The sequence below is a fragment of the Microcebus murinus genome, chromosome 11 (genome assembly GCF_040939455.1).
Source record: "Microcebus murinus isolate Inina chromosome 11, M.murinus_Inina_mat1.0, whole genome shotgun sequence".
In the NCBI taxonomy this organism is placed as follows: domain Eukaryota; kingdom Metazoa; phylum Chordata; class Mammalia; order Primates; family Cheirogaleidae; genus Microcebus; species Microcebus murinus.
The window spans coordinates 33,175,275-33,190,227 of record NC_134114.1 but is presented as its reverse complement, the minus strand read 5'-3'; the positions used below and the strand labels follow the sequence as shown (position 1 = coordinate 33,190,227).

The window sequence follows — 14,953 nt, the reverse complement described above, 5'->3', positions numbered from 1 at the left end:
ACCAGCACAGCATGTCCACTGCCCCATCTATGTCTCAAACTTAGTATCTCCAAAAAAGAACTGAAAATGTCTCCCCATACACAAAGAAAAAAGCTCTCCATATTTCTGATGCCATTACAGTTATAACCAAGAACTTCAGTCATCTTCATTCTCTTTTATCTCTCCATTTTGTCCATTCTACCTGTACAAGGAATCTCACATTTGTCCCTACTTTTCTACTCGCATCCTTCCAAATGATAAGTTTCTGCTTAAGGTATTCCCTCTGCCTTCCCCTACCCCAACATCATCCATCCTCTAAGGCTCAAAAGAAATCCTCACTTCCCTACAAACCTTACAAACCTTCACAGGTTCCACATAATAGAAAAATTGTCTACATAGTTCAGTTTAGCCCTTATCATTAGCCACCTTGCATTACTGATCTACCCATCTCACTTCATCACTAGCTAAAAATTGTCTACAGGAAAAAGATCATGTCCTCTACATCTTTACAGTCTCACATTCCAGCATGGTGTCTCTCAACTGTAAGACCAATGCCACGTTGGCTGGAAGCATTCATGATGCAGGAGTGTCCCATGTATCACAGTATATTTAGTTATCTGCTTCCATTAACTGACAGCAGCAGCCCCACCTTTGTGACAACCAAAAACCCAAAAATCTACATGCACATTTCAAATGCCCCTAAAAAGCAATATTGCCGCAAGAAGGCTTGCATCTTAACATTTAGTTCAGCTACTGTCTGTTATTTTTATATCAGTACATAACCAACCAATAAACTACTCAGGTGTCAAATCAGTAGATTTTCTTTATAGAAAACATATATGATAGCATGGTAGAGTTAAAATCTTAATCTGAAACCAATGTATTATCTATCATACCACAGGATACTGTGATAAGAGTGAAGAACTGGGCCAAACCTCAGAAAATTGGGAAACTGAGGTCTGGAGAGATTTAATAACTTGGTCAAAGTCATCTAGGTTGTTAGAGGTGTAGCTTTTAAAAACAGAAGTCAGGTGGTATGACTCCCAGACCAAGCTCTTTCTACTAGGCCATGCTGCCTTATCTTATTGAAAAACTACATGATTCTTGATATTTAGATATTTATTTTTGAAACAAGACTAACATTCACTGTGCGAGTCTAATGAGTAAGCTAAACACTTTCATGTACTATATCTAATTTAATCTTGACAATAATTACCTGAAAATTACCAACCAATGAGAAAAAATAACCAAGACCCAAATATGAATTAAACATATGTGATATGTGTAGAATCACAGAAAGACACAGCTAGAACTCATACATCCATTTATAGAATGTCCACATGATCCCCTAAATATCAAAACCAAGAATTCTCAGTATTTTTCACCTTGATATCATAAAGTTGCTATTATATCTCCATTATGTTTTCAAAAATAAAGAAGTTCCAATTCTATTTTTTTCCTATTACAAAAAATTATTTTAACGTAAGTACAAGAAAAATTATAGGTTGTTTGCTTTTTGTTTTTTGTTTGTTTGTTTTACCTGGAGTAATAATAATATTATTAGCTTCTCGAATCATGTCAATTGCATTGTCAAGGTTGATTTCCGTATGTGTGCCAGAAATTTCCATGGGTTTTCCACCAGCTGTTGAAGTGGTACCATAGCCTCCAAGAATCACATTAGCCAGGGAGCGATTCATTGCCTGAAGAGCAAAATTATCAGCTGTAAGAGTTTAATCCACATAACTTTTCAGAATGGTATAAATTTTGTGTAAAAAGTTGTTTAGTGGATCGTTTAAAACATTTTAACCTGATAAATTTGAGCTGGCTTCTGAATATTATTTCAAAAATTTAAATGACAGAAGACATCTTAGAACCACATTATTTTTTCCCTATCAAATCAATTGTACATTGATATGTTTTCAGTAAAAAAGTAAATAAAAACAAAGAAGTTAATGGAAAATTATCAGTAAAATTAAGAAATTACTGAAAAATTCAGGTCTACTTATTATTGTATGAACCCTGATTGAGCGACTTTGGCCTCCATGTTTATGTGGATTTCACTATAGTAAAAGAAGACTAAAGAGAATGACAGGAAATAAGACATTTTACAAGGTAACCCTATAGATCTCTTGGGTGAATTCTGCTATCAGAAACAAGCTGTGAAAGGACAGCTGAGAAGAATCAAAATCAAAAGGATCCATTTCAGTTAGAACTCTGTTGCCTCTGTCAAGAAAATTAGAAATGTGGGGCTTGATACCATCTTATTTTCCAAATCGATTACAGCTCCTTGAAGCCCATACCTAAGTTGTAATAGAAGTAACTGAATTCATCATTAGGATCCTAAAATATTTAACTTCCAAACAGGTAGATGAATGAGGTTAACACTCCTTAAAATGTACACCCACCTTTTAACTAGAAAATCAATCTCAAAAAATAATAATAATAATAAAAGAAAGGCACTTCTCATTGCATCTCATTTATAATCATCCAAGAATGTGCCATACGAACGCCACAACTGAAATATGTGGCAATAAGTGATATGATTTTGAAAATCAGTTCATTTGTAGACCTCTGGAGGTAGGATGGTAAAAGAAAAGGAAAGAAGCTAGATGTTCTGAGTAATCAAACACATTTTAAGAATTCAAATCACTGACTGCACATGATTAAAAGTCATTCTACATGATCATAACTAAATTTATCACTTCAGGAGAAATTCTAAAAATTCATTAAACCCTATTTTAGGAGTTGTGATAAATATATTATATTGATACATTATAACACTTAAAAGGTACATAAGTGTCAATCTATTACTTAAGAAAAAAAAGGCAATACTTTATTATTTAAAAAGCACCTACAGGTCTTCAATGATAAGTACCACATCAAGGAAAACATGGCCACCCATACAATGATGGCCCAGCCCACTACCAGCTCAGTGGAGACATCTGCATTACTGCTGAAGCGAGACACAGGCAATGGCAAGGAAAAGGAGCATAGAAGATGAGCAAAAAGCCATACTTTGATAAAGGCAGCCTATAAAGAATATAAATTATATAAGATGATAGATCAAAATGTTGTCAGAACTTTGTTTCTTTGACCTAAACTCATTTATCAAACACAACATCTACATTTTACAGAACCCAAAGTCTGGTAAGGTTATCAATAATTATATTCAAAACAAAGCCTGAAATATCTTTATGTATATTATTAGTGGATCAGAGAATCAGAGAACAATTAATGCTTTCAATAAAGTTCATAAATTCCAATCTGACATAAAGTTTTAAATTCTTAACACATCTTCCCATATTTAAATCCAAGGTTTAATGAAAACCCAAATAGCCATATCCGAGACTTCTCCAACATTCAACTTTTGTTGATACTAATAAATCTTTTCTAGTTTTGAATTACAGAATTCCACAATTCAGCTGTCAAAAAATAGGTTCTACCAAATTTTTGCCCTTAAAAATTGATTCAAAGGACTATTTCAGACATAAAGATATTTCTTTCACATACGACATTTTTTAAAAAAAGTCAAATGTTGGGGGATAGTCACACTTGAGGCTCTGACTCGAGGGAGGCGGGGGTGGGGGGGTATGGGCAATATACGTAACCTTAACATTTGTACCCCCATAATAAGCTAAATTTAAAAAAAAAAAGTCAAATGAACAAAGAGGCTCCATCAACTGTCTCTTACAGTCCTGCAGGAGGATAGATCACAGAGGACATCATGCAGAGGACAGATGGAGAGGGAAAGAACCACTTTATTCTAACTTGGCATAATAGGAACCATTATTTGCTCCTATAAAACTGAATGGAAGAGAAGGAAAGAATTTCTGAGGACATTTAACTAATGTGTGCCCACTTCTGATGGCATCTTAGAGAGAAAAAAGGAACCACACAGTAGTTGAACAATCAAAGTCAACTTGTTAAACATGTATCCACAATTATATCACCATTAAGCTAACACCATGTGGTCTCTTAAAAACGAAATTATTTTTCATCTCTAAATTTACCATTGCAACATCATATTTTCAACAAATGTTTAGGGTTTATTGTTTTGTTTTCTTCCCTTCTTCTTCTTCTTCTTTTTTTTTTTTTTGGCTTGTTTAAGTGATTAATGAGACTAATCACTGATCCAGAGTTTGAAGAAAGTTCCCAGCTTCCAAGACAAAGAATTCACAACATTGTCCAAGAATTGTTCCTTTTTAGCTATTAAGCCCTACAATTAAAATTGTATTATTCTACATTAAAGAGAAGCTTAATTCTCATAATTCCAAGCACACTCTAAGAAATAAATTTGAAAACAAAGGAAAGGTCATAAAATAGATAAAGACAAAGCAATAATAACATGCATACTATTCATGTATACATTGTCTCATTCCAATGATTTGTAGGTACTAATTAATTAATCACAAAGTAAAAAGGAAATTGGTTTTTGATCTACTTCACTTTGTTCTATTTTCGTTCGTAAACAAGCAACAAAGTACAAAAATCAGAAAATTTGGTCTGAAAATGTTGTTCCATTTTTGTAGGTCTCTATATCCCTGGTAATCTGGATATATCACAAGTAGGGAGACTGTAAAATCATAAAGAGTTTAGTGTCTATATGATATCTGAATATAAAGCAGATCATTGATTTCAACTAGTTGTTTGGACACTGCCAACATTTTCCAGTTTTTATAATATTGGGTTCTATGTAACCATAGCATCAGGCTCAGAGGACACCCAAAAGAATTGTGAGAAATGGGGGATGGTCATGCTGGAAACTCAGACTTATGGGGGGAAGGAGGGAGAAGGGCATTTATTGAAACCTTAAAATTTGTACCCCCATAATATGCCGAAATGAAAAAAAAAAAAAAAAAAGAATTGTGAGAACAAAAATTCAATTTTAGGGTTAGCCACTTGGGGTGCATTCCATTCCCTCATACATAAAAAGCCACTCTGTTCTGGTTTGGATTTGAATGTTTCCTTTCTTTCAATAAATAATAAAGAAAGTGGCCAGGCACAGTGGTTCATGCCTGTAAACCTAGCACTCTGGGAGGCCAAGGTGGAAGGATGGCTCAAGGTCAGGAGTTCGAAACCAGCCTGAGCGAGAGTGAGACCCCGTCTCTACTAAAAAATAGAAAGAAATTAATTGGCCAACTAAAAATATATAAAAAAAATTAGCCAGGCATGGTGGCGCATGCCTGTAGTCCCAGCTACTTGGGAGGCTGACGCAGTAGGATCGCTTGAGCCCAGGCGTTTGAGGTTGCTGTGAGCTAGGCTGATGCCACAGCACTCTAGCCCCGGCAACATAGTGAGACTCTGTCCCAAAAAATAATAATAATAATTAATAAAGAATATCAACCTACTGGTACCTAGTATATCTGCTACCGTAACCTATCTGGAGAGATTTCCAAAATATAAAATGAGTTAAAAAATAAGATATTCATCTATTGTTCATTCAACAAGCATTATATATGTTTGAACATGCCAGGTGCTAGGCCAGGCTTCATAAACACAAAGGTGAATAATAAATGGTGCCTTAAGATACTTTCTCTATAAAATGAGAATATTTCCTACCTTCAGAATCAGTATGGGGATTAAATAAGCTAATATTTGTAAAGCACCGAGCACGATGCCTGCAGTATTATATGAAAGACCAATTTTGAATAGCGATTTCATTTTTATTATTCTGATCTACCTTGACCTGCTAAGAACAGGCATAAACAATTTCTTATAATAAAGCAGCACAAGCAAAGAATCAATGAAGGTTAATGTAAAAAGTCAGAAATCAAGAATATTTAGGCTGGGCACAGTGGCTCACGCCTGTAATCCTAGCACTCTGGGAGGCCAAGGCAGGCGGATTGCTTAAGGTCAGGAGTTCAAAACCAGCCTGAGCAAGAGCGAGACCCCATCTCTACTATAAATACAAAGAAATTAATTGGCCAACTAATATATATAGGAAAAAATTAGCCGGGCATGGTGGCGCATGCCTGTAGTCCCAGCTACTTGGGAGGCTGACGCAGTAGGATTTTTGAGCCCAGGCATTTGAGGTTGCTGTGAGCTAGGCTGACTCCACGGTACTCACTCTAGCCTGGGCAACAAAGTGAGACTCTGCCTCAAAAAAAAAAAAAAAAGAAAAGAAAAGAATATTTAGAAAAAAAAATCTATCTTCAAAATGTAAAAATATGGCAAGCTGGTTTTTTGTTGGTTGCTCATTTGTTTTGTAACAACATCTAACAATAGAGAGTATGCAGTTAAACAAGCACACTACAGCTCACTAGTAAGAGCTTTGACCGGTATATTCTTATCAAGATCAATTTATCAATACCAAAGCCAACAAAAAGAACTTACTCCCTTTTACCATGTAAATTGCACTATAAAAATTCAACCTAAGGAAATACAGACGTACAAGATGGAATACTACAACCAAAAAAAAGTTAAAAACAATAATATAGACTTAGATATATGGACTCTGGTATATCCATGTGCTATAATAACATGTAGATGCTATTAGTTAGAAAATTAAACAGAAAGTTAAATTTAAAGTTGACAATTAAGTAATACATTAAATAGAATATATTTAAATATACACATACAAAAAAGACTAGAATGTTAACAGTTAAGTGGTAATGGAAGTTTACATGATTATCTTATTTGATATTTATCTTTTTCTATTTCTTCTAAATTTCCTACATTAAACATCTTTTACTTTTGTTAATTTTTTAATTAAGACTTCAACTGTCCTTGAATCCAAATTAATACAAACTTGTTATTACAAACAGAATATTAATCTGACCCAATATGATACTTATGGTTTCAGGCAGCTATAAGAATGAATACCTTGTTAGCTGTAAATACAGTAAAGGAATAAAATATATTTGCATTATACTCATAGTAAATGACATGCTTGAGGAAGTAAAAATAGAAAAAAAGAGAACTAGAGAAAACATATCAAGAAATAGCAAAGAATAGCAAAAGAAGAGTAAGATGATATAATAACAGAAGTACACATAAAAAGAGCACTTTCAACAGGTACCTTTTACCACCTTATTCTAGTTATTAGTTTCAGAACTGATACCCTAAGAGTTGCTGAGGTTGCTATAGCTAATAATAATAAAAGACATTAGATGAAGAAGAAAAAGCAGAAAAATAAAAGACACAGTCAGAAATTTCGGAAATACTGTTAATAAATTTAAGAACCTAAAGAATACTATTTAAGGAAAAAAGGATAAAGGCAAGAAAGTACCCATGATGATATTTCAAGGCTAGATATAAATCTTCCTCCTTCCCTTCCCCATATCGGTATGGCACTGGCTTTGTTAACTATAAAAATAGTGTCTTACAAACCACAAGTAATAATGAAAATATGCTGCCCCCTGCTGGCCATTAAAATTTACCAAATGAGGCAAAGACAAATTAGGGTTAAAAGTTCATTTTTATGAGAAACTGTATTTCTAGTACAACTGAATAAATTTTTCTTCTTCCCCTACATTTATATTTAAAAACCCCAAAGGCTGACATTTTTTAAACAGGATATATAAACCTCCACTTTTCCAAATCCCTGAACAACTCGAGTGATTTCATTTTAAAATCTTTACCTTATTTTGAATTTAGGCTGTCAAATCCTTTGTTTTAAAATATGGCCAAAGAAACAAAAATATTTTTATGACTATAGCATTTGAAATTACAATGATATTTTCAATTATTTCATAAGGTGAATAAGAATTATTTTTATGTCATAATGTCACATTCTGATTTCACTTATTATAGTTTCATGCTTATACTTTGTCATTCAAAACTATTATTTAGAGGATAATATCTATAAAGAAAAATTTTCTAGTCAAACCTTTAATTATTTGCAAGATATCTTCTTGGCATCAAGAAGATAATTAGAAACAAAAAGGAAGCTAAGAAGTATTTATGTTATTACTTTATTCTGTTTTGCTTTTTTTTAAAACATCATGCTGGCCATAAAACTTCAAGCTAGGTACCCTCACAGATGACCAGTAGGAGTGTAAATTCAAACAACCTTTCTGGAAATATAAAAATAAATATAGAGAGTCTGTAAAAATAAGCACATTCTTTCCTTTCCCTTCTACTTCTAGGAATCTACCTAAGACAAAAATCAGAAAGATGTTTTTACGTATAAAGAGAAATAAAAATCAAACAATATCAAATGTATAGCATTAGGAAAATAGTAAATAAATTTTGTATATCCATATGATGGATTAGTATAAAGTCTCCTAAAATAATTTCTTAAAGGCATTTTAATGATAAAAAGCCAAGAATATAGTATATAAGTTTAAAAAAAGTTAAATGTAAAATGATACACAACATGATCAGACAAGTAAACACAAAGATAGGCAATACACAAAGAAAAAGAACAGAAGAAAATAAACCAAAATCTTACAGGTTTATCTCCAGATGGAGACAGGCATTAGAAGATTTTTATCTTCTTATTTAAATTTCCTAATTCTCTATAGTTGGGTACCTTAAACACAGTCCTGGAAATTTATTAAAACAAAACACCCTGCTATTTCTGCTGAAGAGAATTAAAGTTAACATCATTTTTATGCTTAATAAAAGAAATGACAAGCACATCCATATTTTCAGAACATCATTTACTTTTCTTTCACATTTGTGTTTCTTACCACACACATGATGTATGACAGGATGGCACCAGAGGAACCTATGAGTGCGCCCACAATGGTCAGCAGGCTGTTGTTGAGCAGGAAGCCCTCAGCACACAGGGCCCAGCCCGAGTAGCTGTTTAGCACGGTGATGACCACAGGCATGTCGGCACCCCCAATAGCAGCCGTCAAAGTCACGCCCTGGGACAAAAACCAAAGCAGAACTCAATGATAATAACATAAAAATAAAATCTCTGACATTTAACATCTTGGTTCTTAATTATTCTAGTTTTTTAATTTATATATTTACATGTAAGTTCTACTTCTGGTAATGACTGCCTCCTATCTGACCAGCTCTTTCATGGATATAACTATAAACACTGAGTCATACCCCAGGCCCCCCCAAAAAATCCCTCAAGAAAGAAATCACTTTTCAATGAGTCAGTGATTTCTATATTTTCAGCAGGTAGAAACTGGAGAGGGGACTACACTTGGAAAAATACAATGACACAAAATGAATTTCCCGGTTTTTATGGCATTAGGCTGAGGGCAGACCCCTCTTGGTACCAATTGAACCAGGTAAAACTAAAATATAAGCCTACACTCTTACTGGTTTGAAGATCCTAAAGACAGTTTGATGTGACTAAGGCAGCTGGAAAGTGAGAAGGAAAATCCTGCAAAGGAACAAGTTAGAGAGGGGGAACTCCAATTCTATGTATAAATTCTATGTATGAAATACAAATCTCTGGATGACTATGTATATGTGAGGCAGACTCCAAGCAATTCTAATAGGGATAAAATAATAATAGATTTTGGCTGCTCCTCCCCACCATAAAGGAGCCAGAATTTGAAATATGAGTCCAGCCAAGTTAGTTACCTACAAAACACAAATAAAAAATAATAATCAAAACTCTTTGAAGGACTACAACAGAATCCAAAGTGTCTATAATGTATCATTAACATTGTCCATGACGAAAGCCAAATTACCAAAACACAGGAAAAGAAAAAGAATGATGGGAGGAAAAATTATTGCTTTTTATTCCACATTCTCCTACATTTTTTTTTGTTTGTTACAATGTGAATGTATTCATGTATTATTTACTTAAACCAAAAGCAATAAAAATAATTACAAAAAATACTTTACCTTACTCAAATGTTCCCATAGGACCAATAAATACCTTTTAAATATCATATGTACTGCTTTTCAAAAATAATAATTCTGTAAGTTTTATATTTCTATACTATAGGTTTGATTTTGAGACCTTTTTAAAATATTTTCTGCTTTATTAGGTTAAAAATATCAAAACTATTTTTCTTTTGTTTAAAATAAGACAAAAATCAGTACTATATAAGCCAGAATAAAATTAGATCATCAATATTCATATAAAGATAGAATTTTAGACCGGGCACAGTGGCTCACGCCTGTAATTCTGGCACTTCCACCTGGCCAAGGTGGGAGGATCACTTGAGGTTGGATGTTTGAGAGCAGCCTGAGCAAGAGCAAGACCCCGTCTCTACAAAAAATAGAAAAAATTAGCCAGGAACGGTGGCGTGCGCCTGTAGTCCCAGATACTTGGGAGGCTGAAGCAGGAGGATCGCTTGAGCCCAGGAGTTTGCGGTTGCTGTGAGCTATGATGATATTACTACACTCTACCCAGGGCAACAGAGTGAGACTCTGTCTCAGAAAAAGAGAAAAAAAAAAAATATATATATATATGTATATATATATATATATAAGTTTAAGCCACTTTTCTTAAGAACTTCAGTGTTCCAAATTTTGTGTGTTGAAATCATGACCTGACTCTCATGATCCCACAAAAATAAGTATCATTTTTATACTATAAATCCAGTGCTTCTGAATCAAGGAGACAGTAAGTATTTGATAAGCAATTACTATGAGTCTAACTTTGTGTTGGGCGTTGTGGATAATTTCTTCAAAACTTAACATATAAACCTTGTCTACAAAGTATACACTAAAGAACATGAATATCAGTGAATAACAACCAGTTGCATGTAACAGCGTCATATAATAATAAAATGTTGAATTGTAATATGTTACAGTTCATATATGACATACATGACATACATTCATATATGACAAACATATATGACAACTAAAAACTACTATATGTATCAATATACTAAATGCAAAAATTAAAGAGGAAGAAGACCAAACCTATCATGAAAGGCTTCACTGAACTCCCTCTCTGAGCACAGGATTTTTTTTTTTTTTTTTTTTTTTTGACAGAGTCTCGCTTTGTTGCCCAGGCTAGAGTGAGTGCCGTGGCGTCAGCCTAGCTCACAGCAACCTCAAACTCCTAGGCTCGAGCGATCCTTCTGCCTCAGCCTCCCAAGTAGCTGGGACTACAGGCATGCGCCACCATGCCCGGCTAATTTTTTTTTATATATATATCAGTTGGCCAATTAATTTCTTTCTATTTATAGTAGAGACGGGGTCTTACTCTTGCTCAGGCTGGTTTTGAACTCCTGACCTTGAGCAATCCGCCCGCCTCGGCCTCCCAAGAGCTAGGATTACAGGCGTGAGCCACCGCGCCCGGCCTGAGCACAGGATTTAACTGCATTTTGCTTTATATAATTATTTGATTTGGTGTCATTATCTTCCAATGAACATGAAAGCAACTAATGGGCAGAAACTATCCTACAGGCATTATGTAAACCCCAAAGCACTACTTTGTAGGGCTTGTCACAAAGTAGGCACCTAATGAATGGAATTGAAACCTTTCGGTTTTTTACACTCCTATTCACCAACACATTGTTCCAGTGAAGAGACTCCAGAGCAATAAAGGTGTCACATGTGACAACTTTGAAATAAACAATTGAGAGAAGGAATGATTTTCTTCCTACACTTCTCTATCTCTTCCAGATTCTAAAAACATGGACATATAACATAATTTTAAAACATTTTTATTCCATCAGGGGTCTTGAAAAGATAGAAATATGATTAGACTGCAATTGAACAAAATATTCCCAGTTCCTCACTAAGTATGTGCTTTTTCAAACTCTGACTTCTTACCATGACAGCAGAGAGAGCTGACACAGAGCCCAGACAGGTGATGCCTGTGGTAAAGCTTGGGTCCATCATGAATGGGATCATTCCTCCAACACTAGCAGACAGCAAGCCTGCATTTAGTAAGTGCCTTCCGGGTAGAAGGAGAGGAGCAGATTTCAGGATACCTAGAACCAAACACATGGTATTCAGAATTGAGAATGTGTAGTAAGACACCACCTCACACACATGCAAGTATATGCCTTTTAATCCGAAACTACCAAAATTTAATAACATGGTATTTAAAATATCACTTTATATCACCAGATACGAAATATAAAGGCAAATTAGAGTTGTTACAAGTAACAAACATTAACGGGGACAGAAAAAGTATGCTTCACCTTAACTGTTCTTTTCCCTACTTTGATCACATAAAAATTTCTTTATTCATTGTCATGGAATCTTAAAAATGGATTTTTTTTCTGTAAAACCAACACAGAAATTGTTAAATACATTTTTTGTCTATTGAAAACCTTCAATACGAGTCCTCGCACATTAGCATTTCTGTCAACTGAGCTCAAGGGAGAAGAATCCTTGCTTGTTAGTTATTCTAAAGACAAAGCATGAGATAAGAATGTTTGAGGCTTGACATTCTTTCACAATTCTTAAGTTTCATGGAAGTCCCCCATTTAATTTTAATGACTTTATTACTGAAAGGCAAGACCATGTTTTTAAATCACAAACTACTTTCTCTAGAGACTCCCTTTTTTGTGAAAACGCTGAAAGCAGCCTCTGTGGGCTTCCATTTTCATGACTGACTGTAGCAGCAGCAAAAGTTTGCCTTGCTAGCTACAGCCCTAAAATGCATATTTTCAAAATAAGTACTGCTTACAAATCACACAGATTTATTCAATAAGCTTCTCTCTATTCCGGGAAACGCATAAAGTTTATTTCTGTGAACTCTACACAGACTTCTCTAACCAAGGGTTATGAAGATGCTATTTTGTTCATTTGTATTATCAAACGTCAACTAGTCCCTCTATGCAAATTTCTGTGCACTAATTTCCTCCACTCCTGTCTGCAGAAAAAACAGCTTCAAAATTTAATGAAACTCGCAAGATCAATAAGGGGAACCATGTTCATGAGGGGAAAAAAACTTTTACATTATTTCTGAGTACTATACAAATACTCTTTACCTAACAGTTTCTACCCTTAAGGTGTTTTCTGAAATTGAAAGGGATCTCTAAATACCCTAAACCAGGCGTCCTCAAACTATGGCCCGCAGGACACATGCGGGCCACCTAGCACATTTTCTGGCCCTCCGGGTGTTTTTGCCACTTCTGCCTGTCCTGCTTAGCAGCCAACTCCTCCAGGGCCCACAGTGCGCACTCTCTAATGGTCTGAGGGACAGTGAATTGGCCCCCTGTTTAAAAAGTTTGAGGACCCCTGCCCTAAACAATAGATGTTTACCTCTATATTATGTTAAATCACTTACCCTGCAGTTTTCCATAGGCAACAAGAGACCCGCTAAAGGTGACGCCACCAATGTAGGTGCCAAGATAGGCCACAATCTTGGTGAGATTTGTTGCTGCATCCGCAGCAAAATGTGGATATTCTACAATGTACTCAGCTATGCAGGTGAGTACAGCTGCCAAACCCACTAAGCTGTGGAAGGCAGCAACTAATTGAGGTAAATCAGAAATCTGAATGCGCTTGGCAATTGTCAATCCTGTTGGGAAATGAAGGACAAAGAGAAATTAAAACTTGACAGACCTTTAAAAATTAACCAAAACAAAAATCACCCTTAAGAGTTTCCATCTTTGTAATCAACAAATATTATCTAGTTCCAAGTATGGGCTAAATATTCTCTATAGGAGCTATACCGAAGGTAAAGACACTGGCTATATTCAGATTGAGTACCACTTATTTGAAATGCTTGGAACCAGAAGTATTTCAGATTTTGAATTTTTCTGGATTTTGGAAGATTTGTATATACAATGAGGTATCTTGGGGACAAGACCCAAGTTTCAATACCAAATTCATTTATGATTCACATATACCTTATACGCATAGCCTGAAGGTAATTTTATACAATGTTTTTAATGATTTTATGCATGAAACAAAGTTTGTAAGTACTTATGTGTGGAATTTTCCACTTGTGGCATGTCAGCACTTAAAAAGTTTTGGATTTGGGAACAATTTGGATTTAAGATTAGGGATGATCAACCTGTATATCCTTTCAAACTAGCAGTTTTTCTCCACACGCCAAATTATGGCTGAACTCCAACAAACCCAAACACACAGCATCAATGCATTCCTCTTCCCCTCAAAAACTCCCAACACTCTTCCAGCCAACACTTCAGATTACCTAGAGCTCCAATTAAATCCCCTTAAACTCTCTCCTCTAACCTAAGTGGGGCAACCTAAGTGCCCCTCTAACTCAAGTGGGGCAAAGGCAATATATGTAACCTAAACATTTGTATCTTCGTAATATGCTGAAATAAAAAAAAAAATTCTCCCCTATATAACCCATGCCCTCTTCTCCATAGTCAATGCTTGCTCCTGAGCACATCAGAAACACCTGGAATATAAAGAAGGCCTAGTTTTTCAGGAAGGTGGGTGGGAGCCCTGTCCAAAGGTAAAGAAATGCAAAAATCTGGATAGTAAATGCCCAAATTAGAGTAGGCTCTGAAGGAGTTTCACAGCTATACATAAGTGATATAGAAGGAATGTGGCTCAGAATATTTGCCAAGATCCTGTCTAAAGGTTTTTCTGTCATGAACCTACAACACAAGCAGTTTCCTTCAAGTGCCTCTCTATGGATTATTAAGAAAGGACTCAAAGCTTTTCCATGGAAGTATAAAAGCAGGCATAAAGTTAATGTGCCAATAAATATTTAACCACTAGTTCTTAAGGAAAAAAGCATTTGCAGACATAAACACATGAGTTTTTACTGAAATAAAGGTATATAGCCCACCATTTTCAAATAACAGTAATAATAAAATACACAATACTCTTTATTATAAGTTCTATGTAAACTGACTTTCATAGAATGTTTCTGATTTTTTGCTAAACTCTCATATCTGTTAACCAAGCTAGTGCTTGCAATAGATGAATGAGTACACTACTGACATGAACACTGGTTGATATTTTTGTTTACTTTAACAAGATGATAGTAAAACAACAAGATGTATGTGAAAGCTTCATTTGTGAACCATGTAAGTGACTTCTTTGCTGAATCTGATAATAGTTTTCAAATACCAGAAAAAATTTGCTCAATATTTTGCGCTATTCACAACATAATGGCTATAGTCAAAACATATTTTAAACACAAGCTGCATTCTTAACATTTTCT

General features: G+C 34.8%; 1 protein-coding gene across 5 annotated transcripts in view; it reads right to left on the bottom strand.

Moving 5' to 3' along the window:
• Positions 1-14,953, bottom strand: part of NNT (nicotinamide nucleotide transhydrogenase) — a 90,371-nt gene that overhangs the window by 22,999 nt on the left and 52,419 nt on the right. For all 5 annotated transcript variants that reach the window (XM_012740387.3, XM_012740388.3, XM_012740385.3 and 2 more), the window contains exons 15-18: positions 13,094-13,327; positions 11,626-11,786; positions 8,613-8,792; positions 1,520-1,679 (exon numbers count right to left, since the gene is read on the bottom strand). In XM_012740387.3, coding sequence (XP_012595841.1) covers positions 1,520-1,679; positions 8,613-8,792; positions 11,626-11,786; positions 13,094-13,327 — 735 coding nt within the window. The remainder of the gene's footprint in view (positions 1-1,519; positions 1,680-8,612; positions 8,793-11,625; positions 11,787-13,093; positions 13,328-14,953) is intronic.